Consider the following 25,699-nt stretch of genomic DNA (forward strand, 5'->3'; position numbering starts at 1 on the left):
CTGCCCTCGCTCCCCGGCGCGTACGACATACGGATTTTCATACGGAATTACGTAGAGCGAAACCTCCCTAATGTCGCGTATAAAGGCTGGGCTTAGTGAGAGGGTGGTGGCGTTCCTGCGGATGCGGAAAATGCGGCCTCCAGCCGAGTGGCACGCGAGCCGTGAATTTTTTTAGTGAGAAATTTCAAATCAATAGGGTCTGAAGTAGGGAACACAACTCAACACAGCGAAGGATTGAAAGCCGTACCATGAACAGTCCTCCAGAAACACGCTAGGCTTCTGCATCAGCTAGAGCTTACCTTTTTGTGTTCCCTTGAATTGATTTTTAAACATTTCGGGCGACTTACATGTAGATTTGTATGATGGTTTCCAGAATTATTTTGCCTGCACAAGAGGCTTTACTACAACTACCACTGAACCAAAAGCTTATTAATTTATAAAACCCCAACAGAGTTTGAAGACAAGAAAACAACAGGGACGCAGCACATTCATGAGCATAGAGGGTGTCAACAAAACAGTTGTGACTAGACTTGACTGGACATGCCATCTCCACATGGCAATGTCTATGCCTCGGTGTCTATGCCTCCATGTCTATGCGCCTCGGTGTCTATGCACCTCGGTGTCTATGCCTCGGTGTCTATGCCTCGGTGTCTATGCTTCGGCGCCGGAGGAGGCGACACTCAGCAGCAAGGCCTAGCCCATTTTCGTTCGCTTTCGGGAGCAACCAACTTTCCTCTAAAATTATCCCCAAAGTCCCTACCAGTATCTCATACTTCTTACACTGTCACACTACTACTCACTGCACTGACCTACTAGTGCAAATACAGTCAGACCTCGCTTAACTGCACACATCTGTTTTCCACAAAAACATCCGGATAGGCGAGGTAACCGGATAACTGAACACACATACTGTATATGCATGTGGCATGTCAAAAGCAGTGACATCATACATACATGTAGACAGGTCCTATGCAGTACAACTAGCGTGCCCAGTATGTAAACAAGCGAGAAAAATGACAAGTGCATGCAACTGAGTGCTGTCCGCACACACCCAGCAGGTCAAGGACCTCATTTGCTTGTACAACTCCTTGATACTAGCTTCTGCAAGCGCTAGCCAGCCACATGCAACCGGATACGACGAAGCATTTTTGTACACGTTTTAACCAGTTTGTACACAAAATCATGCACCGGTATGCGGATCGCGAGGTCCGGTTATGTTGTATGCATAACATATGCTGCACATCGGTAACCAGCGATTTTCTTCCGGATGGCGAGGGATCCGGATATACGAGGACCGGATAAACGAGGTCTGACTGTATGCTGGTGGAAGTATTCACTGACTAGTAGTCATTCCATCCAGAGAATGTAGAGAATGTAGTGTAGCAGTAGCTTAGGGGAAACCTACTTCTTTGAACTACACTACAGCACCATGACTTAGAACGAAGACAAAGTCAGTTTGATTCCACTGTATTTGGTTCCACTGTATGCCGATATGAAAAACACGTGAGAAGAAAATAGAGCAAAACTGGGATAAGTGCTTCTGCATCCTTATCCCAGGCATGGCTGACATCAAACACAAATGGAATTGGCAAGTTAATATTAATTTCTGTCAATTTGCCAAATGTCAAATGACAAGTTATTCCTGACTAGTTTGACAAGTTATTCCGTAATGATGGCAGTCACACTCTGCCACTGCCATTGGTCAGACAGACAGACAGACAGACAGACAGACAGTGAGAGAGAGAGAGAGAGACCGTCCGCGAAAAGTGCAGCATGGACAACAGCTGATGGTGTAGGCATTACCCGACTTGTTTTAAACGCATGACCATAGCTCTGTGGCTTGCACACGTTGAGAACAGCAGGGAAAGTGCAGCTTCATGCTAACTCAACGACATGCCATGAAGCAGAAACCGGCTGGAGCAAGCAGAGAGACCCATCATAGCGAATACCACATATCTGACTCCAAGTCTTCAGGAAACAAGAAACCAGCTAACCTGCAAGAAGATGAACAACAAACACACAAAGTACACATGCATTCATGCCATAATCCTGGCCCAAGCCTCAACACATCGCTACTTACTCACTAGCCATGACTACTATCTTACTGCAGCGGCACTGGGCTGGAAGGGCTGGGGGGGGGGGGGGGGGGGGTCGCAGAGATTGATTCTCTTCCCTCCAGCTGCCAGTAGTAGGTACATGCAGCAGAAAGTTTATGCTTAGACGGGGATCATAATTATGTTCCACACGGTCTGCAACTTCAGCAGCACCTTCAGCAGCACCTTCAGCAGTAGTAGCAGCAGTAGCAGAGGCAGTGGGCAGCAGCAGCTATCTTATCATGGGATTGCTACTTACATGACTCCACCAATAGAGGAATATTGTCCATCCGCATCTGTTTTATGACGGATAACTGGCTTGGTATTTAGAGCTAGGCTGCCATCAGGGTTAGCTAATCATTTTCCAGTAGCCAGAGAAAAAAAATAGCAGTACAAAGGCAAACACAAGCACACATACACACACGCGCACGCACGCACGCACACACACGCACGCACGCACGCACATACACACATACACATGCACATGCACGCACACACTTGTACTTGTACTTGCTCACTGCCAAAACTGGTCACGTGGGTCTCCCCTGGAGAGGGGAGAGAGACTCAAAATGAATCTTGGAAAGATGACTCAATTGGCCATTGAACCACCCAACGGCCGACACCCCCTGAAATCCCCAAACTAGGGTGGACTTGAAATGATCCCACTTATGGGCTCACCACACCTCAGTAAGTGGGTGAGGACAAGGTGCAGAAAAAGGATTGACGGCATCAGGGTATCCGTCCCGGGATCCAACTGCAGGTACCCCTGCCCCCAGTGAAGGTAATACTTGCTACTAGTGTGGGTGGCTAAATCAGAGTGGATCTGATATAAGCTTCACTAGCACCATTGATTACACAAGAGTTAATCTAGCCAGAAGCAGTCCATGGTTAACAGGTATGTATACTTCAAATAGAAAGTATATGAACCCTGAAACCAACAAAGGTGGTAGGTACAACAATACACCTTCAAGCAGCTGAGCCCGTTGGCAACAGGCCCAACACTGTCTGGCACACACATACCCATGCACACACAAAAGCAAAGGAAAAAGAAGACTTTGGCTCGAAAGCAATCGTGATACATCGCACTAAACAGCCAAAGAGAAACATTCGTTTTCCCAAGAAGCACCGCCGCACGCCTATGAACAACTCCTACATAAAATTCTCAAACCGAAATGGCCACTCTGTCGGGTATTCAGGTGAATACAAAATTCACCAATTCAATCTCTGCTGATCCCTGGAATTCTCCACCGGTTCCCTGAAACTAAACAAATTCGAAATTTATCGATAAATCCATCGTGTATCTTCTACACATACTCAGCGATGCTTGGGCAGCCCTTCTTTTCCTGACAACGTGTGCAAGGACTGCGCTACCATGACCAGCAGCAGCGGCAGCAGCAGCAGCAGCCTGGGACCAGTGCACAGTGAGAGTGTCATGTCGTCGTAGCTAGGACCCCTCTACCAGACTGACTGGAAAACATAGCCAACAACAACAACATACCCTCTAGGAATGGGCAAAAAAGAGAGTAAATTGTCGTATCCTTTCCCAAAGGGACTCATGGCGGCCGCTAAACACCCGGTAAACCCAGTAATGGGTAGACAAGATGGATTTAACATCCCATTACACCGTCCACAACCACAGCATACAGGTAGTGATGTACATTTATTTTAATCTAAAAAACTTACCGTGCCGATAAAAGCAACTGTCAGAAAACGGGCAAGTAGCCTTTCCTTCCTTGAAATACTTGCATGGCTTGTTACTGGGGAAAAATACAGCATGTCATGTTATACACACGCACAGTTTAAGTACACTTCATCAGACACACACGCACACACACAGCGCACAGTTTAACTACACTTCATCAGACACACACACACATAGCGTCTCACAAGACACCCAGCACCTGACAAGATACCCAGCACCTGACAAGATACCTAGTGCCTGACAAGACACCCAGCACCTGACAAGACACCCAGCACCTGACAAGATACCTAGTGCCTGACAAGACACCCAGCACCTGGCATTAGCATACCTGCTGTGTGACCCATATCATCATGTACACGCAACCGATTAAGCATGGCAGGTACTGATGGCTCTAGCACCCATACCATCATCCTCTACCATCCACTGTACACAGTCATCTTGGGGAGTAAAGTATGCGCACATGAAATGTATATCAAGAGCCTATGAGTGCAAGCTTCCTTGTTGCATGTACAAACGTGCGTGGTTGTGTACCAGCATAGCTCACATTATACCATTTGACCAAAAGATCACATGACGGCAGTCAACAGACATAGGCCAAGCATAAGCATTGTGAGTGCAAGCTGAGTGCAAGCTGAGTGCAAGCTGAGTGCAAGCTCTCTAGTCTCTAGCCATACCTGAGAACAGACTTGTACTGCCCTATCAATAGCTTCTTCTCATCCGGGTCTTCCACCCATACTCGACTCTACAGTCACAAACGAGCAGTAGCATGTGCACAAACACAAACACACACACACACACACACACACACACACACACACACAAACATGTCCGTACAGTCGTACACACATGATTATGTACAGTAACACCGATAACCTGTGTCTGGCTAAAACAAGGTGGGTTGCCATTAGTGTCTGCTTTTAAAATCTACTTTTAATGTTACCATGGGTGTGCTCCATGTAAGGAGAATCAATCACAAGAAATAACAACAATACATGTAGGTACAATGACAGTACGGGTAACAAAGTGTTGCATGCATCCACACACACACTACACGGGTAACAAAATGTTGCATGCATCCACACACACACTACACGGGTAACAAAGTGTTGCATGCATCCACACAACACTACACATACAACTAATAGGACAGGGTTCAAGAGCTATCAAACGTTTTCATTCTCTTCTCGTCAAGGATACTCAAAAAAGTTCTATCTTTTTATCTGCTGCTTACCGGCGTGACAAAGAATGATGGAACACGGCAAGCTGGACATGTCCTGCACCAACGACAAAACAGCACAGTGCACCAAGCCAGCGCAGCACATCAAAACAGCACAGTGCATCAAAACAGCAAAGCACATCAAAACAGCACAGCACATCAAAACAGCACATCCAGCCAGTGCATCACATGCAACAACATACCAAAGTGCTGCTGCTGTCATGCATGCAATCACCAACAGACAACAGTACACAGCAACAGAAGTACTTGAACAACAAAAGTGTGCAGCAACAGCTGCAGCTTGTGACTTTTTCTGCATGGGTGACTTTCATGGCAAAATTGCCGCGGTGGCACGCATCACGGCACACGCCACCACCACCGCAGCGACCAGTTCCCACTCCAAATGCTGTCGATTCGCCCCCCCCCCCCCCCGGCACACGGTATGAACAGTTGAACAGGTTCAACTATTCTGCCGCTTCCTGATTTGTACGGTAGTACGGTTGTGTTTGCAACTTCCTGTTCCTGGTGTTCACATTCAATGCGAACAATCGGCGTCATGAGCATCGCTTCGGTTCCCGTCACACCACATCATGTCAACACTCCAGTCAACCTGTGTTCATGGCAGGTTTAAACTCAATTCAAGTATTAAAACTCTCCAGTGTACCCAGCCTAAGAGCAAACGCATAGACCTAAGGTGACATCATACCTGACAACGGTTTTGCCTCTGGGAGCAGATCTCCACTTTCGAATACAAGCTAAACAAAACGCATGCTTGCACTCAGCTGCACAACACACAATACAACAGAGGCAACAGCAGCAGCGGCAGCAGCAGCAGCAGAACAAGGTGTTGTTGAAGGCGGCTGTCTGGTCGAAAACGGCCAGCCAGCATTTAATATTTTGAAACAGCCACTGTTTTTATACTTTCGTGGGAATTTCTACCTTTACTGTGTGATATTCTGCTGCCTAGGGCATGTCAAAAAGATCCTGGCACAACATGACTGTATGTCTGACATGCAAGAAAGACATCACTTTGAGCCAAGTCAGTTGTAGAAACAAGATGCCAGCCAGTTGAAAATTAAGATTTCAAAAAATTGTAAAATTTGCAACGTCACAAGAAGTCATCTTGTCACGTTGCCATTCATTCGTCCCGTGAACCAAAAAGATTACAATTTCAAGGCCACAGACGGCAAGGCGTAAATACTGAAGAGTGCTCAAAGTACCTTCCAGCTGAAGAGCGCAGTGAATGTACAGTGAATGTACAGTGAATGTACAGTGAATGTACAGTGAATGTACAGTGAATGTACAGTGAATGTACAGTGAATGTTCTGCTACAGTGGTATGCGAGTCACACCCCGTGCAGCCTGCAGATCAGCATCTTGATTTGCTGATCTCCAGACTGCACGGGGTGTGAAAAAACTGGTTATGGTTGGGTGAATCCAGTGATGTACGGCTTCCCCTGTCCTCAACTGCACAATTAACTGTTATGCTTCTTTCAAAGCCTACAGTGTCTACATTTCCAAATACCATTTGGTAACAATTACATAGATAAATTCCCTACAATAAGAACTAATAATAGTAATAAAGCCTAGTTCACATTCGACGGGGCACGACGGGACGCGCCGTGAGGATCGACGGGAAGCGACGGGACGGTCTGACGGCGTCCAATGTGAACACCAGGAACGGGAACGCAACCGTACTACCGTACAGATCGGGAAGCGACGGGAAGAGTTGGATCGATCCAACTTTTCATACCGTAGACGGGCGTAGACGGGGACGCAAGCGTACAAAACGGCTGCAATTCGAGTGTGAACAGGAGACGGGGTCGTGCGCCGACTACTCCCGATTCGTACCTGGAAATTTTTAGCATTTCGAACACCGCGCTTCCCATGATAACTCACAGAATGGCTAGCACGACTTGAGTTGAATTTTAGCAACATAAGATCTCATGCCACTTATTGTAAGTAGGGATAGTTCAGAAGCGTGACAGACGAATTATTCTATAATTTCCTGGGGCTTTTATTTGAATGCCACAACTTTCAGGGCTAATTTTTTGGTCTTCATGAAAAACTGGTATTGTAAACTTGATTCCGCTTCTTTGAAGGAGAAATAATTGAAAAGAAGTCCCGAAAAACGAGAAATTAGGTCCGAAAGTCACCCCGTCGCGGACCATGCCTTATGACTCGCGCCGTTCGACGTTGAACGTCGCAAGGACTGCTGCATGTCGTGTCGTACGAATCGTACAGGATTTTACAGCTCACCCCAGCCCTCCCGACAAGCCCTTACGTCCCGTACCGTCGGCGTTGCGTCGAATGTGAACTAGGCTTAACATACCAGTGAATGATCAGTGAGTTGTCAGTGAATGTGCACAAGACAAATTTGACAAACACACTTACACAGAAGACCAAAATATCTCTCTGCCGGGTTGGGCCTTTCACACACCACGTCCAGACAGATTCCACATGCAACACCTTGTGTTCTATGTAGAGAGAGAGAGAGAAGAGGGGGGGGGGGGGGGGTGTATGAGAGAGAGAAGAAATACAGTCAGAGCAGCACTAAACAGTCAAGTGATTCCAAAATACATAGCTCACAGATAGGAGTCAAATACGTCTCTGCACCAAAAAGAGGAAGAGGGAGAGAGAGAGAGAGAGAGAGAGAGAGAGAGAGAGAGAGAGAGAGAGAGAGAGAGAGAGAGAGAGAGAGAGAGAGAGAGAGAGAGAGAGAGAGAGAGAGGGAGAGAGAGAGACGCTACATGCACATGATATTGGTTCATTTCATTTGTCTTTGTAGGTTTTGGCAAGTTCTTAAAAAGTATAACAGCATAATAGCATTGCATGTGCTCTCCAACTTACCCCGTTCAAACTACCAACAAAGCAGCTCGATAACAAATTCAGACACCGATTCCTTCAGAGAGCTGTTTCGATCATATACATGCAGGCACTGGCTCTGAAGGTACTTATTGTAGGAGCAGGGAGGTTCTGCTCTACGTTTTGGGAACGCGACGCAAAGAATCACGCGAACTTTCTTCGCGTTCCCGTAACGTAAAGAAATGCTGTTCTGCTCTACGTTTCACCTAGCTAGAGAAGTCACGTGGAATGTGTACTGGGAATTTCCCCTTCCATATTTGGCAGTTTTCTGCATGCAGTTGATCGATACCCAGCAAATCCGTACGCATTTTCTCTGCGTGTGCCACAACGTAGAGAACCCCATCTCCGCGTAGAAATCTGGAGCCAAAACACGCGAAGCCGTAGACTGACTCTAACCCAGACACCTGCTCTCTACGTGATTTCTCTACGTTTCACGTATAGCAGAACCTCCCTACTATTCTAAACACAACTATCCTAATACAGTCGTCCCTCTCTAATCCGGCACTTGTTTATCCAGCACCCTTGCAAACCAGCACACTTTCTGGCAAAACGGATTTTTTCAGTTCATTTTCTACGCTTTAATCCGGCACTTGAATTCCGCCTCCAGCAGCGATTTTCTGCAACAAATCACTCAAACTGTACATAATTCGATTTTCTAATCCAGCAGTTGTACATCGCATACTGTCAGGGACCATTGTAACATACACAACACATGTACCATACACTTGGGAATATCCTATGCTAGTGCATAAGATATTCCCAAGTGTATGTTATAGACATGCATTCCACAAAGTACTTGGTTTGACACAAAAAATCCCTACGTTTTGACGTACGACACAAACATGTATGATAACATGTGGGCCGGGTTGGAGGGCAGGATTTGATAATCCAGCACCCTTGTTTATCCAGCAGAAAATGCCGTTGCAAAAGGTGCCGGATTAGAGAGGGACGACTGTACAGGCACTACCTGAGAAAAATGTAGCGTAAATGCAACTTACTGTAAGATCACATGCATTCAAATCCTATTTAGGGGTGGGGTGGGGAGTTTGTACACTCAAAATTCAAATCCTATTTAGGGGTGGGGTGGGGAGTTTGTACACTCAAAATTCAAATCCCGACTGGAAAGAGTTGAGGAAGTAGAAGTCCATATGCAGGACCTCCCATGCAGGTGCTTCACATGTCTACGGTTTCAGAGAGCACCACAATACTGTCAGGTGCTGAAGAACGAACAGGCCAAGATCTCACCAAGCACAGCATACCGATGTATATACGGTGACTCAACAGTGCATAGGCCATAGTACACGAAAATAAGAATGGTCGAGGCTACGAGGCTGCCCACCAGTTCTTCGGAACTCAACAGTACTGTACATGCATAGCCAAACTAGTACTGATCGAAACCTTGTACTGTACATGCACAGCCAAACTAGTACTGATCGAAACCTTGTACTGTACATGCACAGCCAAGCTAGTACTGATCGAAACCTTGTACTGTACATGCATAGCCAAGCTAGTACTGATCGAAACCTTGTACTGTACATGCATAGCCAAGCTAGTACTGATCGAAACCTTGTACTGTACATGCACAGCCAAGCTAGTACTGATCGAAACCTTGTACTGTACATGCATAGCCAAGCTAGTACTGATCGAAACCTTGTACTGTACATGCATAGCCAAGCTAGTACTGATCGAAACCTTGTACTGTACATGCATAGCCAAGCTAGTACTGATCGAAACCTTGTACTGTACATGCATAGCCAAGCTAGTACTGATCGAAACCTTGTACTGTACATGCACAGCCAAACTAGTACTGATCGAATCCTTGTACTGTACATGCACAGCCAAGCTCGTACTGATCGAAACCTTGTACTGTACATGCATAGCCAAGCTAGTACTGATCGAAACCTTGTACTGCCAGATCCATACCTTTGCTCAGCAAACGCCACTTCCATTTCCTTCTCTATATGTTCCGCACATTCCTTTTCATGAGCTAGAGAAGATGCCATTACACATACACATGCACACACACATACACACACACACACACACATACACACACACACACACATGCACGCACACGCGCATGCACGCGCACGCACACACACATACACACACAACCACACATACACACAGATATACTGGCACTATAATGTAAGCATGGCCTTGTTGATAGATAATATGGTTATTCTGTTTTGACAGCATATTACAAGGTGGAGGATACACTGTGCTGAAAAACAGTGCTCCTGACTACAACCATCATGGGTTGGCAGAGCCCCGGTCTTGATGACCATTGGAACAGTGTGGGGTCTGGGCCCGGTTCGGACCTTCAGTATACTAGGGGAGTCACTTGAAGATATTGTCTACAGCGAGCACATTCTCACGACAGTGTCATGGTGCTGTCAATGACTGTCGACCAGCTGACGGAAGGATGCCATGGTCAGAAGTTGTTGGAAAATACAGAAGTAACAACAAAATTTAATATCTTCGAGTGACGCCCTTGGGCCTTAGTATAATGAGGGTCCGAACCGGGGCTATACCCCACACTGTTCCAATGGTCATCAAGACCGGGGCTCTGCCAACCCATGATGGTTGTAGTCAGGAGCACTGTTTTTCAGCACAGTGTGTCCTCCACCTTGTAATATGCTGTCAAAACAAAATCAATATACACTTGTACCTGCTCACTGCCAAAACAAGTCATGTGAGGCTCCCCGGGTGAGGGAGAGATATTCGGGAAAAAACCCTTGGAAAGATGACTCGATTGGATATTGAACCGCCCAACGGCCGGCGCCCCTGAAATCCCCAAACTCAGGGTGGGCTTGGAAATGATCCCACTTAATGGGCTCACCACACCTCAGTAAGCGGGTGAGAACAAGGTGCAGAAAAAGAATGGACGGCATCAGGGTATCCATCCCGGGATCCAACTGCAGTTACCCCTGTCCCCAGTGAAGGTAATGCTTGCTACTAGTGTGGGTGGCTAAATCAGAGTGGATCTGAAAAATGCTCCCAAGCACCATTGATTACACAAGAGTTAATCTAGCCAGAAGTACACACACGCACAGGCGCATGCATGCTCACGTTCGCATGCGCAACCAAACATGCACCTACGCACGCACACACAACCACCCACACATACACACACACACGTGCGCACGATACTTATTGGCACTTACCCTTTCTCTGTTGCAGATCAGTTGGATGGAGAGCTTGCCGTTGACAAAGATCACATATGTCACCATGCAGATAAGAACATTCATCACCAAACGGACAATTGCCCATTTGAGCATACGGACACAACTGAAGAAAACAACAACAACAACAACAACAACAACAACAACAACAACAACAACAACAACAACAACAACAACAACAACAACAACAACAACAACAACAACAACAACAACAATGAGAAATCATGGCATAGCAACATTCACAATGGCTTCTTCCCAGACTTGGGTACATCGATCGATCGATCGAGAGAGAGAGAGAGTAAGTTACATTTATAAAGACAGGTAAGTCTAACAAATGAGGACTGAGACCTCTACAACAGGGTTTTTACGCCTGAAAGCAGGTGCATGATTTAACAAGCAGGTTGTCAGTCTAGATTTTATGCGCAGATGGAGAAAAAGCGCAGAATTTTTGTAATGAGATGAAAAGCAGAAATAATAAGAAATAATAAGAAAAGATGAAATGAAAGCCTGCTCACAACCCCGCCCAGCCTTGCGAACTGGGTATGGTGGATTAAGAACCCGGTTCAACGCTCGAGCAAGCGCTCTCCACTCAAGGTGTTCACAGCAACTGATAGGAACTCATATGGGGAAATTATAGAAAAGAAATAATAAGATAAAGAGAATAAATTTCAACGCACCTCAATAAACGGAGCCCCACATACAGTACCTCAGAAAAGTGGATCTTCCGACCAGTGAGAGAGAGAGAGAGAGAAGAGAGAGAGAGAGAGAGAGAGAGAGAGAGAGAGAGAGAGAGAGAGAGAGAGAGAGAGAGAGAGAGAGAGAGAGAGAGAGAGAGGGAGAGAGAGAGAGAGAGATTACGCATACGGCGAGCAATAAAGTCCACTGTTTACTCTGGACACACATACAGCCTTTGGGTGCAATGTTGCAGAAAGGTTTGAAGCACGGACAGTTTGAAGTTAGTTTTTGCCACTAGACCCATATGTCATAAAGCTCAGCAATGCTGACAACAATAGTACACGTATTGAGAACTTTGTCCTTTGTGCACCAGTAAGCTGTAGATACATTTTGAAGCACAGTACATATCCATTACATGGCTGCTCTGTCAAAGAGAAATTTCCTTTGGATGGATACAGTCTTACATCGAGCATCATGTACCGGGCACAACTGACAGTGAACGACAACATCAAAGAATACACCGCACTAATGGAAGGCACATTCAAGACTAGATTCTACGGCCATTAAAACAATCTATTCGCCACCAAAAAAAGCACGAGAACAAAACACGGCTATCAAAACACCTTTGGAGACGAATGAATGCACGCAAGCCAGACAGCATCGAGTGGTGGCTCGTGAGGGGAGATGCACCATACTCGAACATCTCGAAGCGCTGCGACCTCTCTCTAGCGGAGAAGCTAGAGATTGCCGGGGCCGATAAAACCCGCTCCCTCGACAAGAGGTTGGAGCTCGTGTCTAAAGCTGTGTTCACAACTGGCGCATGTACGCGTGAAACCACGCGTTTGTGCGTATTTTTGCTGGCTTTTGGGGCGTCATGCGTACGGAAACGCACCGATATGGAAATTCCAACATGTTGGAATTTTCAGCGCGTATCAGACGCGTATCAGCGTACATGCCAGTCACTTTGACTGGCGGGGTCAAAACATTAGTACCGGTACTCGAAGGTGTCGCACGCGCTAAATACGACTCGGATTGCTCTTTTTTGTGAAAGCCTGAGCGCGCGTTTGGGCACGCATGAACCGCAAGCGTACCGTGTCCACGCGCCAGTTGGGAACACAGCTTAAGTGTTGTCATGATAACAAGGTCTATCTTCGTAGTTTTGTCCGCAAGCTTCCGTGAATACTTGTAGCTTTGTTTGTCATGCTACCTGTCTACTGTTTGTTTAGTTGCTTGTTTTCTGTGTGTGGGGTTCAGCACCAAAGCCCGCCAGCGCGGAGTGTGAGCGGGGTTTAGCACCAAAGCCCGCCAGCGCGGACTTTCTTATGCATTTTACCACCTTTGTTCTAGAACTGTTGCTGCTGCTGCTGCTGCTGCTGCGTGCCTCTCAGTCCACAGACTTATTAGCTGCACCTGAAGTTTGTGCTAATGCTTTCACCTCCTCGCTTCGCTCCCCCGTACGTTCTTTCTGCCTCATTTGGACAAACTAGTTGAATATTTTACGTGAAACTCCATTGAGAAGCAAAGAAGCAGCACCACCACCACCTAAGCAGCAGCACTGCCACCCTAAGCAGCAGCACCACCACCCTAAGCAGCAGCACCACCACCCTAAGCAGCAGCACCACCACCCTAAGCAGCAGCACCGCCACCCTAAGCAGCAGCACCGCCACCCTAAGCAGCAGCACCACCACCCTAAGCAGCAGCACCGCCACCCTAAGCAGCAGCACCACCACCCTAAGCAGCAGCACCACCACCACCCTAAGCAGCAGCACCACCACCCTAAGCAGCAGCACCACCACCACCCTAAGCAGCAGCACCACCACCACCCTAAGCAGCAGCATCACCACCACCCTTATAGGCCTTTCACACGACGGGACAAAGTCACGTCTGCTCGGGCTCGCGGGCGGATCACCAAGGCGATCATCAAATGGCGGGAAATCTGAATCCGCAGACCCGACGGTCTGCCCGCGACACCCTGACCCCCTGGCTGTGCGTTTTCGTTTTCGATTTCGTGTTTCCCGTACTGGTTTGGCTTGTGTTCGCGATCGCGTCTTCTCACTGAGCGTTTCCTGAACAGCAGCAGGTCCGACTTTCTGAACAATGGCCACCCGGACATTCAGCCCCGAATCCGAAAGGATGCTTATCGAAATCTACTGCTCCCTACTTGAATCGACTGATAAAGTGATGATGACGCGAGCAGCGAAAGAAGACAAAGCAACCAAACGGCTGAACGAAAGGATGTTGTCCGTGGGCTCAACGAAGCAATTTACAACCAAGGAGGTGCACAACAAGGTGGACAGTCTGAAGAAAAAGGGCAGGGAGATGTATAAGTCGCATCGTCTTCCATCTGCAACAGGTGCGTGAGTTCACACGGTCTAAATTTATTGCAAGCTCGTATGTATATTTATAGCACATACTCATACATACTCGAACAAGCTATGTCAAACATAGCAACACATACGGTGGACATAGGTCATAACCTGTGCATGGTCATACACACAAATGCACAGGTGCCATTTCGACTTTGTGGAAGGCCCTTGAAAACAAAATACAGCAGGCGTCATGGTAAATTCACAAAATCAGGGCAAAGGAAAGCAAGTGATTTATTGCTGGCATGTTTGTGCATCATACTATGTTACTGAATTGTTTGTCCTACATCATGCTTACACAACGTCGTACACCAAATTGGATAATAGATATATTGTGATTTGTTCCAATTCAGAATGCAATATTTAGGGATAATAAGCCGTACTTGCCCTTTGATTCCATCTCATATGCATTTGTTGTGCCTCATTCCAGGGACAAGTCTTGATGCAAGCAATTACGATATTCTAGCGGCAACTGCTGCATGGCCCAATTTTCAGCTGTACCATCGCCTATTTTTCCAGAACCCGCAGTGGGGTCCAGGTGAATGCCAAGACAGCCTCACAATTTCCATTGACACGTCCACTGATCGCCAGTCTGTCTTGCCGGGGGAACACGTACCGATCCCCACAACCCCCACGCGTCCATTAGCTACAGCAACTGCTGCTTCGAATGCTGCCAGCGCTTGTGCCACTAGCACACAGCCTCCTGCACCCCAACCAGCACGGTCTGCTGTGTTGCCTCCATTGGTGACATCTGCACGCCTTGGACGAACGATGCAGCTGAGTGGCGATGTTGATGAGACGGGTCTTCTGCCGACTTCTTCTGGCGATGAGAGCAGTGTGGAAGACGCTGTGTCGGCAAGGACTGCTGGGCCGGTGAGTGGTGCAACTGCCACGCCAGTTTCATCTCGAACTGCAATCTTGCCTCGCAAGAGGCCAAGAGCTGGCCGAGGTCAAGCCAACGCAGAAATCCTGCCATCGCTGGAAAGGATGCAGAAGGACATGCAGGCTGCACAGTTCGAGCACGATGAGAAGATGCAGCAACAGTGGATGGAGCATGAGAATAAGCGAGATGCCGAGAGGAGGAAAGTGGAAGCGGAGATTGAGGAACAGCGAAAGACTAATGAGGAAGCACTGGAGGAGAGACGGCTGACGTTTGCGAAGGATTCTCAGAAAACAGATGCTCATCTTCTGCAGCAAATGCAGGAGCAAAGCAGTGCTCATACGCAATCTTTGCAGCTGACGAGCATGAAATTTATGGCGGAGATTGTCAAATCCCTGAAAGATTGACTGTGAAGAGCTCTTCCCTGTGTGGTACTTCAATTACTTGTAGTACAGAACCGTTGAGAAATCCCACTCCCTCTTCGTTCGTTCTTTTCACTTCGTCCATGTAACATGCACTAAAGATACTTTGCCTCTCGTTTTCACGAAATGCTCTTGATGTGTTCTGATGTTACCATTTCTGGTTTGCTTCTCTGTGCATCGCATGCGGTTCTGCCAGACACAACAAGTGCATCTGGTTGTGTCTGCCAGCACCACAACGTTCACTCTGCTTGAACAAATTGGTGCACGTACTCGGAGAGTATACGACGAACGTCGTCCGCAGGCTGAGCAAATCTATCCTGGTTATTATCTACTGGAGGTACTACACGATCCTGAAGTGCCGACTGGGGAATCCAACTATCCTCAAAGGGGCAACTGCATCGTTCACACACATTGTGAAGAGCTGCAGCAACAAGGGCGACCTCAGTGGCTAGGGAAGGATCGCGGATGAAATTGTGAGTGAGAATACTCCACCTACCCTTGAGACGACCTATTGCATTCTCCACAACACGGCGTGTTCTGATCACAGCAAAATTGAAGCTCCGCTGCTCAGGTGTGCCTTGATTTGTGTCATAGCATTTCAGCAGTGTCTCTGACAATGCAAACGCTGCATCCGCTACAATATACGGCCGGACCTGATTGTTTCCGACACCCACGGAAGCTGCTTCGGGCAAGAGAGCACCGTTCGATATCTCCCGGAGCAGGGATGATGTGTTCCACGTGTAGGCATCGCCCATTGACCCGGGTCGCCCAGCATTGATGTACGTTATAATGCCCCTGGCATCCACGCAAAGCAAAACGACAATGGCTGGGTACTGCTTGTAGCAATAATATGAATCGCCATGCCGTACTGGCTTCAGGATCTTCATAAACGTTCCGTCCAACGCACCACCACAGCCTGGCATATGACACAAGTGCTCGAAATCTGCCATGGTTTGACGAAGTTCTTCTTCTGTCGGGAACTGGCACACTACAGGCAGTAGGGCTCGGAACGCGGCGAGAGCGTCCTGAATGATTCCAGATACTGTAGACGTACCGATGCCGTAGGATGTCGCAATCTGCTCCATAGTTTTGGAATGTGCCATCCACTCCAAAAACATAGCCATTCTCTTCCTTCCAGGGATACTTCTTCTCATGTCAGTGTCTTGTCGGACAAGGTGAACACCCACGATACGGTACAGTTGCGTAAATGTTAATTTATCAACACGGAAAGACTCCATGTACTTCATATTCTCGTAGTCAGGAAAACGAGCTCCAAATTCTGTCCACGTTCCCAGAACTTCTGCTTCCCATTTGCCAAGCTGCTGGCAATGAGCAGACCAAAACCTCCTCTTCCTGGGGAACTCATGATCGAGCAGCAAATAGCAGGTCGTTATCCAAGAGAACTGTGCTAAATGTGTTCGATCTCTACACGCTCCACGTGAATGGGCACTTGTCGACGCAAGACCTGAGCTGAAATAGGAACGTTGACGCCTTTTTCTCAACATGAAACGGCCAAAAGGGATTTGGGAAATCGGACGAGGCACTCCAAACCCTGTAGGTTGTGAGCCGATTGCCCTGTCCGGACCCAGTTGTCCAAGACCACGGAAAACAAACAGCAAAAATAAAGCAAAGCTACGCGGATTTGTCAAATCCATGGTCCCAGAAATCCAGTCAAGAACGCCAAAGCAACAAAGTCGTCTGTTCAGTCTTGTTCTACTCCAACATCAAGCAAAGAGTGTTTGAATTTTCCCGGGAGGCATGAAAATAAAAAAATATTCAGATTTATTTCCATCAAAACACGCGCCTCCATTACAATTACCTAGGCAACAGTCAAATCGTGACTGACTCGCGTGCACCGTGTCGGCAGAGCTAGTCGTCGTGTGAAGTGTCTTGCCGTGGATCGTAGAACCATGGTATCGTGAAATCGTGAGCACGAACCGTCGTGTGACAACGCTATAAGCAGCAGCATCACCACCACCCTAAGCAGCAGCATCACCACCACCCTAAGCAGCAGCATCACCACCACCCTAAGCAGCAGCATCACCACCACCCTAAGCAGCAGCATCACCACCACCCTAAGCAGCATCACCGCCACCCTAAGCAGCAGCATCACCACCATCCTAAGCAGCAGCATCACCACCACCCTAAGCAGCAGCATCACCACCACCCTAAGCAGCACCACCACCCTAAGCAGCAGCACCACCACCACCCTAAGCAGCAGCACCACCACCACCCTAAGCAGCAGCATCACCACCACCCTAAGCAGCAGCATCACCACCACCCTAAGCAGCAGCACCACCACCACCCTAAGCAGCAGCACCACCACCACCCTAAGCAGCAGCACCACCACCACCCTAAGCAGCAGCATCACCACCACCCTCAGGCGCCGGTCACACATGCATGGCGCTTTTGCGACACCACCAAAGCTGCACCACAAAAGTTGGGATATCCCCGGATCACCATGGATACTGCGCCTGGCGCCACGGCGGCAATCTCAAAAGCGCCACAACCAAAAAATTGGTGGCGAAACACAAAAGCGGTAGTGCAACTTTTGCGGCGTTGTCGTTGTTGGATCTCTTGGATCTTGGAAAAATTAGTTTTTCATCTCTCGCCATGAAGTGAACTGCTGACCAAGACTTGCCAAGAGCAACTGCTCCTCTCCCTCTATTTCGAGGTCAACCATCCGACATGGGACTCGACTAAGGCGTCCACCGATGCTCAAGGAGCTTCCGCAAGATTCAAACGAAGAGAAATTGAACAACATGAATATTGAGGCAATCTCCATAGCTCTCCGCAGTCGCTGGTCACGACGTAGTCGGCGATTCTGGGCGTTTCTGCGATCCATTCCAGCGCAGGAAAGGAATTTTGAGGCTACAGTCTTTTTCAGAGAAAAGTTTTACGACACCTGTGGGGACCCGTGAAGCTGCGTGCGTACCAAAGCCTTTGCATGTGTGACCGCCGGCAGAAAAGAGCCGCAAAAGCGCCCACTGCCAGCGTGTTGGAGGCAGCCGCAAAAGCGGTGTCGCCGCCTGCATGTGTGACCGGCGCCTAAGCAGCAGCACCACCACCCTAAGCAGCAGCACCGCCACCATAAGTAGCAATACCACCATAAGCAGTAGCACCATTAGCAGAACCACCACCATTAGCAGCAGCAGCATCACCATTAGCGCAATTAGCACAAACAGCAGCAGCAGCACAAACAGCAGCAGCAGCACAAACAGCAGCAGCAGCAGCACAAACAGCAGCAGCAGCACAAACAGCAGCAGCAGCACAAACAGCAGCAGCACAAACAGCAGCAGCAAGACCTTACCAATGCACTGGCAACACTGTCAGTGACATCATCCACATAATGGTACATTTCTGGTGGTATGGATGAATCAGCAGCAGCAGACGACTCTTCTGACAGTGATGTTTCCGCAGCATAACCTTGATAGGCATGCCTCTGTTCCCAAAGTTCTGAGTCAGTAGCAGCATCCCACCGGTCAGAGCTGCAATAATCCGATTCTGAGAATGACGGTGTGTCGGCAGCAGCAGCATTGCTATATGACATGGAAGACGATGAAGCGGAATGTGAGGTACTGGACAGCGTACTCTTCTAGAAGACAGAAAGAAAGTATGCACAGCCACATACACACCCCAATAGGGCACACATACACACGTGCGTGCACACATACAAACAAACACACACACACACACATGTACGTGCAAACAAACACACACATGTGCATGCACACACACACACACACACACACACACACACACACACACACACACACACACACACACACACACACACACACACACACACACACACACACATACACACAAACAGCAGTGTGTGAGACATATGCAGTGCATAGTAGTACAGGGTTCTGGTGAAATCACTTGAACAAAAACTTCAATAGCCTATTCAAGCTCAACTGATGAAGGGTGGGCATGTCCAGCTTCCAAGTACGCTTTTCTCAGCGACTTCAGGATGGTTGTGTGTGTGTGTGTGTGTGTGTGTGTGTGTGTGTGTGTGTGTGTGTGTGTGTACACAATAAAAAAGGCAGCATACCGCACACATCACCCATAGCTCGGAGATCAGCGCTGCATACTCTCAGAGTTATGTACTCTTACTTCGACATATCACTCTTCTCACTGTGTCATAAGACTTCGACATATCTACTCCTACACTGCCAAATGAAAGAGCTTTGGGCGCTTTCTCAGAGCCATCGTCGACACATCAAACAACGTCGTCCACATAACATACTTCACACTACATGTACTGCCATAGAGATTTAGAAAAAAAGCACACAGAAGCATGAGGGAAATGTTAGAATATGCATGTACTTCAGTACTTACAGGAACAAATGCTGGTGCATCAGCCCAGTTAGCCGGTGTCTGGCCTTTTGGCGATCGGTGATCAGTTTTGCGCAGAACTGTCATCTTCAATATTTAAAAAAATCAAGCACACACTCGCACATACACACATACACACGCACACACACGTAGAGACACACACAGACATAGAGACACACACACACATGTAGAGACACACACACGTAGAGACACACATTATCTTCAGCATGTATACAGTGTCACTCAAGAGGTGGAGCATAACAACAATTCGTCAGATCTTGCCGGTCTGAGCTCGAGAAACGAAAACAATTACGAAAGTCCGTCAGAGATTGCAAACGAAACTTGCCGTGGTAACAAAAATAAATTTCGTAGTGTAGATTCGTTCAGAGTAAATCACAGCGGGGAGCAACTAGTGCATGTGTGCATTGGGTGTAAAGATGAGTTCTGTGTGACAAGTTATCGCATGCATGATCAAAGCAAGTACAGTACATGCAGCAGAATGTGTGTCAACTTCTCCTTGTCAAGTGTTCATTTCTTGTGAAGTTAATACTCGCCTGCAGTTAGGCGTGTCATGTACTGAAGGAAACTTTGAAGTTCACGCCGTCTGCAACCTGACAAGCCTAACGATTTTCGTAGCTTTTTCGTTGTTGCTTGACCTTGAGCCTCACCCAGTACACGCAAGTTAAGTCAGGGTGAGCCCAGGGCGAAGAGTTAGGCTGGGTGTATCACCGCAATTGCTGCAGCAACTAAGCCGACAGATGAACGCATGTTGTGACTGTTCCACGCCCTAATAGGCCACTTCCAGTTTGTAGGAATGTCGCAGCGAGCATCCTCCCAAAGTTGTCTGGCTTCTCAATACAGAGATCCAGGAGATGCAGAGAATACTCTTTTCCTTGTTAGCCGTGGTTGGCTATAAAAACCCTGCAATCGCAACGCAAAGTGGTCATTAGCTACCCCAGCCATGTATTGCTTGGAATAAAATAAAACAAATAAATAAATACTAGAGATCCAAGAGACATGTAGAGATCCAACTGTCCTAAGGGTCTAATGTATCTATCTAGAACTACTTCAAGTACATTGCAGTAGAAGAGTATGTGTCCGTGGGTGGGGAGGGGGAGGGGGAGGGGGAGGGGGAGGGTCAACTGATTGTGGCTTTGATGCTCCATGCATAATCTAGGGTAAGTTTGCACAAATAAGATTGCACTAGAATTACGATGATGGCAGCTACTACATCACCTACCTTGGAATGATACGGTTCTGGTTTGGCATTTGTACATGGCTTGAAAGAGGAATCTCTGCACTGACCAGTGGACCAGCTACATGTTTCCAAGGGTTTTGAGCTGTTGGAAGCTGACACTGAAGAGGGCGTTCCAGAGTAAGATGATGAAGACATCGAAGACCCTCTCTGAGCGCTGCCAGTATCTGGTCTGCACAATAAAATACAGTGAAACAAGACGATGAAGTGCTGCTGTGGTGCTGTGCTGCTGTGCTGCTGTGGTGCTGTGAAAGCCATCCAGCAGTTACTCTACTATCAAGTCTGTTACCCAGCATTGGATGTCACGGGGGGGGGTCACACAAATCCAAAACTACAAGGCATGCATCCAGTATGCTCAAAGTGCTCCAACGCTACGTGGATAGAGCTTAGAACAAGATAAACCAGTGCACCTATACAACCATAGACAGAGTAGAGACATGTAGACGACATCAATTTCATCGCTACGAGCAGATTGAGCAGATTTTACTTGGAAACCGTCATGACTGAGACAAAGAACACATTTCAAGAGTGGGAGCTCAATATCAACCCAATTAAAACAAAGTGGGCCCACCTGTGCCCGGACAAAAACATGGCTGACACAGGCAAAGAAGCATAGCACAACATCCCATCACCTAAACTGCAATCACTAGTGTTGACATCTCAACAGGCGATTTGGATAAGCCCTTGAAGTATGGTGTCTGTAGATTGAGTATGATGCCTAATTGTACCAGCCAGCCAGCCAGCCAGCCAGCCAGCCAGCCAGCCAGCCAGCCAGCCAGCCAGCCAGCCAGCCAGCCAGACAGCAAGCCAGCCAGCCAGCCAGCCAGGCAAACAGACAGACACGCAGCTAGGCAGGTAGATATGTTGGCAGAAAGCAGGCAGCCAGAATGGCAGGCATATAGATGAGCACAAATGCATGCACATCAACTACAAAGTGCAGAGCGCTTACTTTTGTCTAACATGGTCATATCGGCACTTCTTCCCATAGCCACACCCTCCATGCTGGTAGTAGCGACACACCTGGCCAGTGCAACATCACACGTCAAGGAAGAAGGATAGAAGAGAACATACAATATACAGTAAAACTATGATACGGGAGCAGAGTGAGCAGAGTGAGCAGAGTGAGCAGAGTGAGCAGTGAGCAGAGTGAGCAGAGTGAGCAGAGTGAGCAGTGAGCAGAGTGAGCAGAGTGAGCAGAGTGAGCAGAGTGAGCAGAGTGAGCAGTGAGCAGAGTGAGCAGAGTGAGCAGAGTGAGCAGAGTGAGCAGAGTGAGCAGTGAGCAGAGTGAGCAGAGTGAGCAGTGAGCAGAGTGAGCAGAGTGAGCAGTGAGCAGAGTGAGCAGTGAGCAGAGTGAGCAGAGTGAGCAGAGTGAGCAGAGTGAGCAGTGAGCAGTGAGCAGAGTGAGCAGAGTGAGCAGAGTGAGCAGAGTGAGCAGAGTGAGCAGTGAGCAGAGTGAGCAGTGAGCAGAGTGAGCAGAGTGAGCAGAGTGAGCAGAGTGAGCAGAGTGAGCAGAGTGAGCAGAGTGAGCAGAGTGAGCAGAGTGAGCAGAGTGAGCAGTGAGCAGTGAGCAGAGTGAGCAGAGTGAGCAGTGGAGTAAGGCACCGCCTGTCATTGTTCATTCCTTTGACAGTGCACTACTGCATGTATCTCGGACACCAGATCATGCTTCAAGTTGAACATACCCAGTTCACACCACAAAGAAAGACAACCGGTCCACAAAAATCAAGTATGGGGCGTAAAACGGTACATTGAAAACCTAACGAACAGTTCCGGATCCACAAATCAATAACATCATACTCAAGTAGTATGAATAAACTGGTAAGCGCGGTGTGAATCGATTTTCGTTTTCCCCGTGTCACGGCAAGCTCCCGGGATCACATGCTTCACTTTCCGGCGGGATGCACTGCCGTCGTGTAAATCGCCTCTACGCAAAGTCCTAACCAGCAGTACGTGCCAGCCTAGACCCAGGTTAGCTACTGCCAAGTCACAGATTATATCCAAGAAATGGCATGTCCTGCTTTGCCAGTTCACCCTCCTTGCTCATATCGAGCTGAATTGTTTTTTTTGCGCAGCCTCACTGAACACCCTGGCACTGTTTGAATCTTGTTCCCAAAGCATCCTTCTTCCTGAAAGAGTTAATCTTCGATATCATCACAGTCTTGCCAGAGTGTGAAACTATTCTTTCTTCACCTACGCCAAGAGAAATCAAAGTAGCAATCACCATAAGCCACTTACATTATCAGGTTTGGCATTGAAGTCATGGCTGAATGAGCAGCTGCTACCTCTCTTGCAAACACCACTCACAAAGTACCTAAATGAGGGGAAAATCACATGGACCGGCACACACACACACACATGCACACACACACATACACACACGCACACACATACACACACACGTACACACACACACACACGCAGAAAAGTCTAAAGAAAATATTGAACGTTTGCTCCTTGGATGACGACTACATCATAGCTTGGTGGTAGAGCACAGCCAGCCATAAGTGAGGATCCCCGGTTCAAGTCCTGGTGGTGGCAGTCAATTTTTTCTTCAGACTTTTCCTGTTTCAACTCCCTCAAACTAAGTCTTATGAACACCAGAGATAACACCAGAGATACACTGGCATTAATTTTTTTATATCTCTGGTGTTCATAAGACTTAGTTTGAGGGAGTTGAAACAGGAAAAGTCTGAAGAAAAAATTGACTGCCACCACCAGGACTCATATCAATTGATGGTTCCAACTCCAGATAATACTAGACAATCATCAACAGTGGTAGCCCCAGCAAATGTAACAGCAGCAACAACGTCATCAGCAGGGCAGTTTCAGGAGCAGCGGCAGCTAGTAGTAGAATGACTTACCGGCACTGCACGCTTTTGTCATCATCTCTACTGTAGAGACATGGTGAAAGACACAGGACACACAGGACGCACATAAGTACACCAGTCAACAAACATTGGCTAAGCAAGACTACAAGTGTGAGTTGCTTCTCGGAGTTAACTTTGAAGCACGCAAAATATCCATAGCCAGTAAACACGCACACACACACACACACACACACACACACACACACACACACACACACACACACACACGCGCACACACATGCGTGCGCGCACACACACACACACACACACACACACACCACACACACACACATACGCGCGCACACACTCACACGCGCGGGCACCTGCTGCTGTGTCTGCTGCTTCTACAAGTATTACTACAGTGTATTTGTACACTATTTGTACACTATTTGTACACTATTTGGACGCTCTTCAAAAAGCAAAAATCACATCAGACGGTGTAGTGTTCACATCGTACCTTCCCAGTTTTAGCGAGCAGTGGAGTAGCAAAAACAGCACTCCCTGACAGACACCCACAAGTTTAGGCGAGCTATCAACTCAGTACGTTCTTCCTCTTGTTTGCAGACCGCAGACCTACATAGCATTGTTTACCATGATACAGAACTAGCAACTAGAGTGTCGGTATTGTGATCTGCTACAGGTTACCAAGAAGAAGAAAAACTTGGCATCGTAGCAAGCTACAGTACAAACAGGCAAGTGATGGCTGTGTGATACTGCACAACCATGAGGTTGGCCAAATGACAGTGAGGCTCTGGGATCCACCTTGTCCTGCAGGGACGTAGACTGTGCATGGTAGATCACCACCGCGTACACATACCTGTACCGTAATGTCGCGCATTAAAGACTTATGTGCCGACAGTGCATCTTGAAAATCAGGCTTGTATTCTAAACGGGCTTCTATTTGAGACAGGCTTTAAAACAAGACAAAATAATATTATGCATTCCTGTATCATGCAGCGGTGACACTACACTTGGGCCTCTGCCACTGCGAATGCAGCAGAGGTACCGCCACCTGCCAGGGTAAAGGACTGGCTAAAACTGAAGCCGTCTGCACTCCACATGATACAGGAACGCAAAAGGGAGGAAGAAACCTCGCACCTGATAAAGAACATAGCATAAGAATACTTGTAGAACAAATTGGACTATATGAGCCCATGACAAGAAGGGAATGAAAACATTTGGTTCAAAAAAATCTTTGATTTGCTCTTCTAGTAATTCAAGACTCGTGTGCACAGCGTATAGATGCATAGAGAATAGAGATGCATGACTATTGTACTATCATAAGAATATTGATCTCCGAGTCCCTTTTTCGGGTGCTCACTGAACTGAGTACACGCCGCCATCCGTACATGAAGTTCATAATTACCAGTAAGTTACCTACAATTACTGTACAAAGCAATTGCATTCGAAAGTAAGTAGTAGTAGTACCAGCAGCTTTTACTTACGGATGAAACCCTCCTCCGCTTGCCATTTCGCAGATACCAGACAGCACTGAACGAGACTCACTTTCCACCAAAAACAGTGTTCAGACCAGCACCTGAGTCAATTTATAAGCACAATCTGCTTTCTTTGCTCAGTCTGGAGAGATTGTTGACACGTTGTGCAGGAACTGACTTGCATTAATTTTTGGAAGAGAAACAAAAGCAACTCGACTCTTTTCATAAAAAAACGTGTGTGGGTGTTTGTACGATCGACGATCGTAGTAGATCTACGAGTGAAGTGAGTCATCGCATACTTTCGTCATATCGCGCAATGAGTCAATGACGTCAGCTGAGGTCCCTCGACATGACGTGATCGATTGACTTGTACGTACGTGTACGTGTACGTGTGTGC

At 47.6% G+C, this 25,699-nt stretch overlaps 1 protein-coding gene across 2 annotated transcripts; it reads right to left on the reverse strand.

The window, feature by feature from the left end:
- Window positions 1-1,451: 1,451 nt before the first annotated feature.
- LOC135830076 (probable E3 ubiquitin-protein ligase makorin-1) lies at window positions 1,452-25,520 on the reverse strand. Of its 2 annotated transcripts, none has more exons than XM_065342463.1 (16): window positions 25,312-25,520; window positions 23,861-23,887; window positions 23,235-23,310; window positions 21,949-22,019; window positions 20,985-21,171; window positions 19,748-19,831; window positions 18,714-18,998; window positions 11,043-11,166; window positions 9,799-9,862; window positions 7,405-7,487; window positions 5,718-5,793; window positions 5,027-5,069; window positions 4,470-4,537; window positions 3,777-3,850; window positions 2,353-2,446; window positions 1,452-1,994 (listed from the first exon to the last, which is right to left on the reverse strand). In XM_065342463.1, the coding sequence occupies exons 1-16, from the start codon at window positions 25,335-25,337 to the stop codon at window positions 1,937-1,939; spliced, it is 1,440 nt and encodes a 479-aa protein (XP_065198535.1). In that variant the 5' UTR covers window positions 25,338-25,520; the 3' UTR covers window positions 1,452-1,936. The 2 variants fall into 2 exon arrangements, with proteins under 2 accessions (XP_065198535.1, XP_065198534.1); XM_065342462.1 differs by having other exon boundaries at window positions 23,861-23,890; window positions 25,312-25,519.
- Between the last annotated feature and the right edge of the window lie 179 nt (window positions 25,521-25,699).

Source organism: Sycon ciliatum, chromosome 13, assembly GCF_964019385.1.
Source record: "Sycon ciliatum chromosome 13, ocSycCili1.1, whole genome shotgun sequence".
In the NCBI taxonomy this organism is placed as follows: Eukaryota; Metazoa; Porifera; class Calcarea; order Leucosolenida; family Sycettidae; genus Sycon; species Sycon ciliatum.

Excerpts from the sequence above, each read along its gene's own strand:
- LOC135830076 (XM_065342462.1), bottom strand. The coding sequence starts at position 25,337 with ATGGCAAGCGGAGGAGGGTTTCATCC. Across the intron at positions 22,020-23,234 it reads TCAATGCCAAACCTGATAAT|GTGTGTCGCTACTACCAGCA; the intron begins GTAAGTGGCTTA and ends TGCACTGGCCAG. Across the intron at positions 1,995-2,352 it reads TCCTCTATTGGTGGAGTCAT|GTTAGCTGGTTTCTTGTTTC; the intron begins GTAAGTAGCAAT and ends ATCTTCTTGCAG.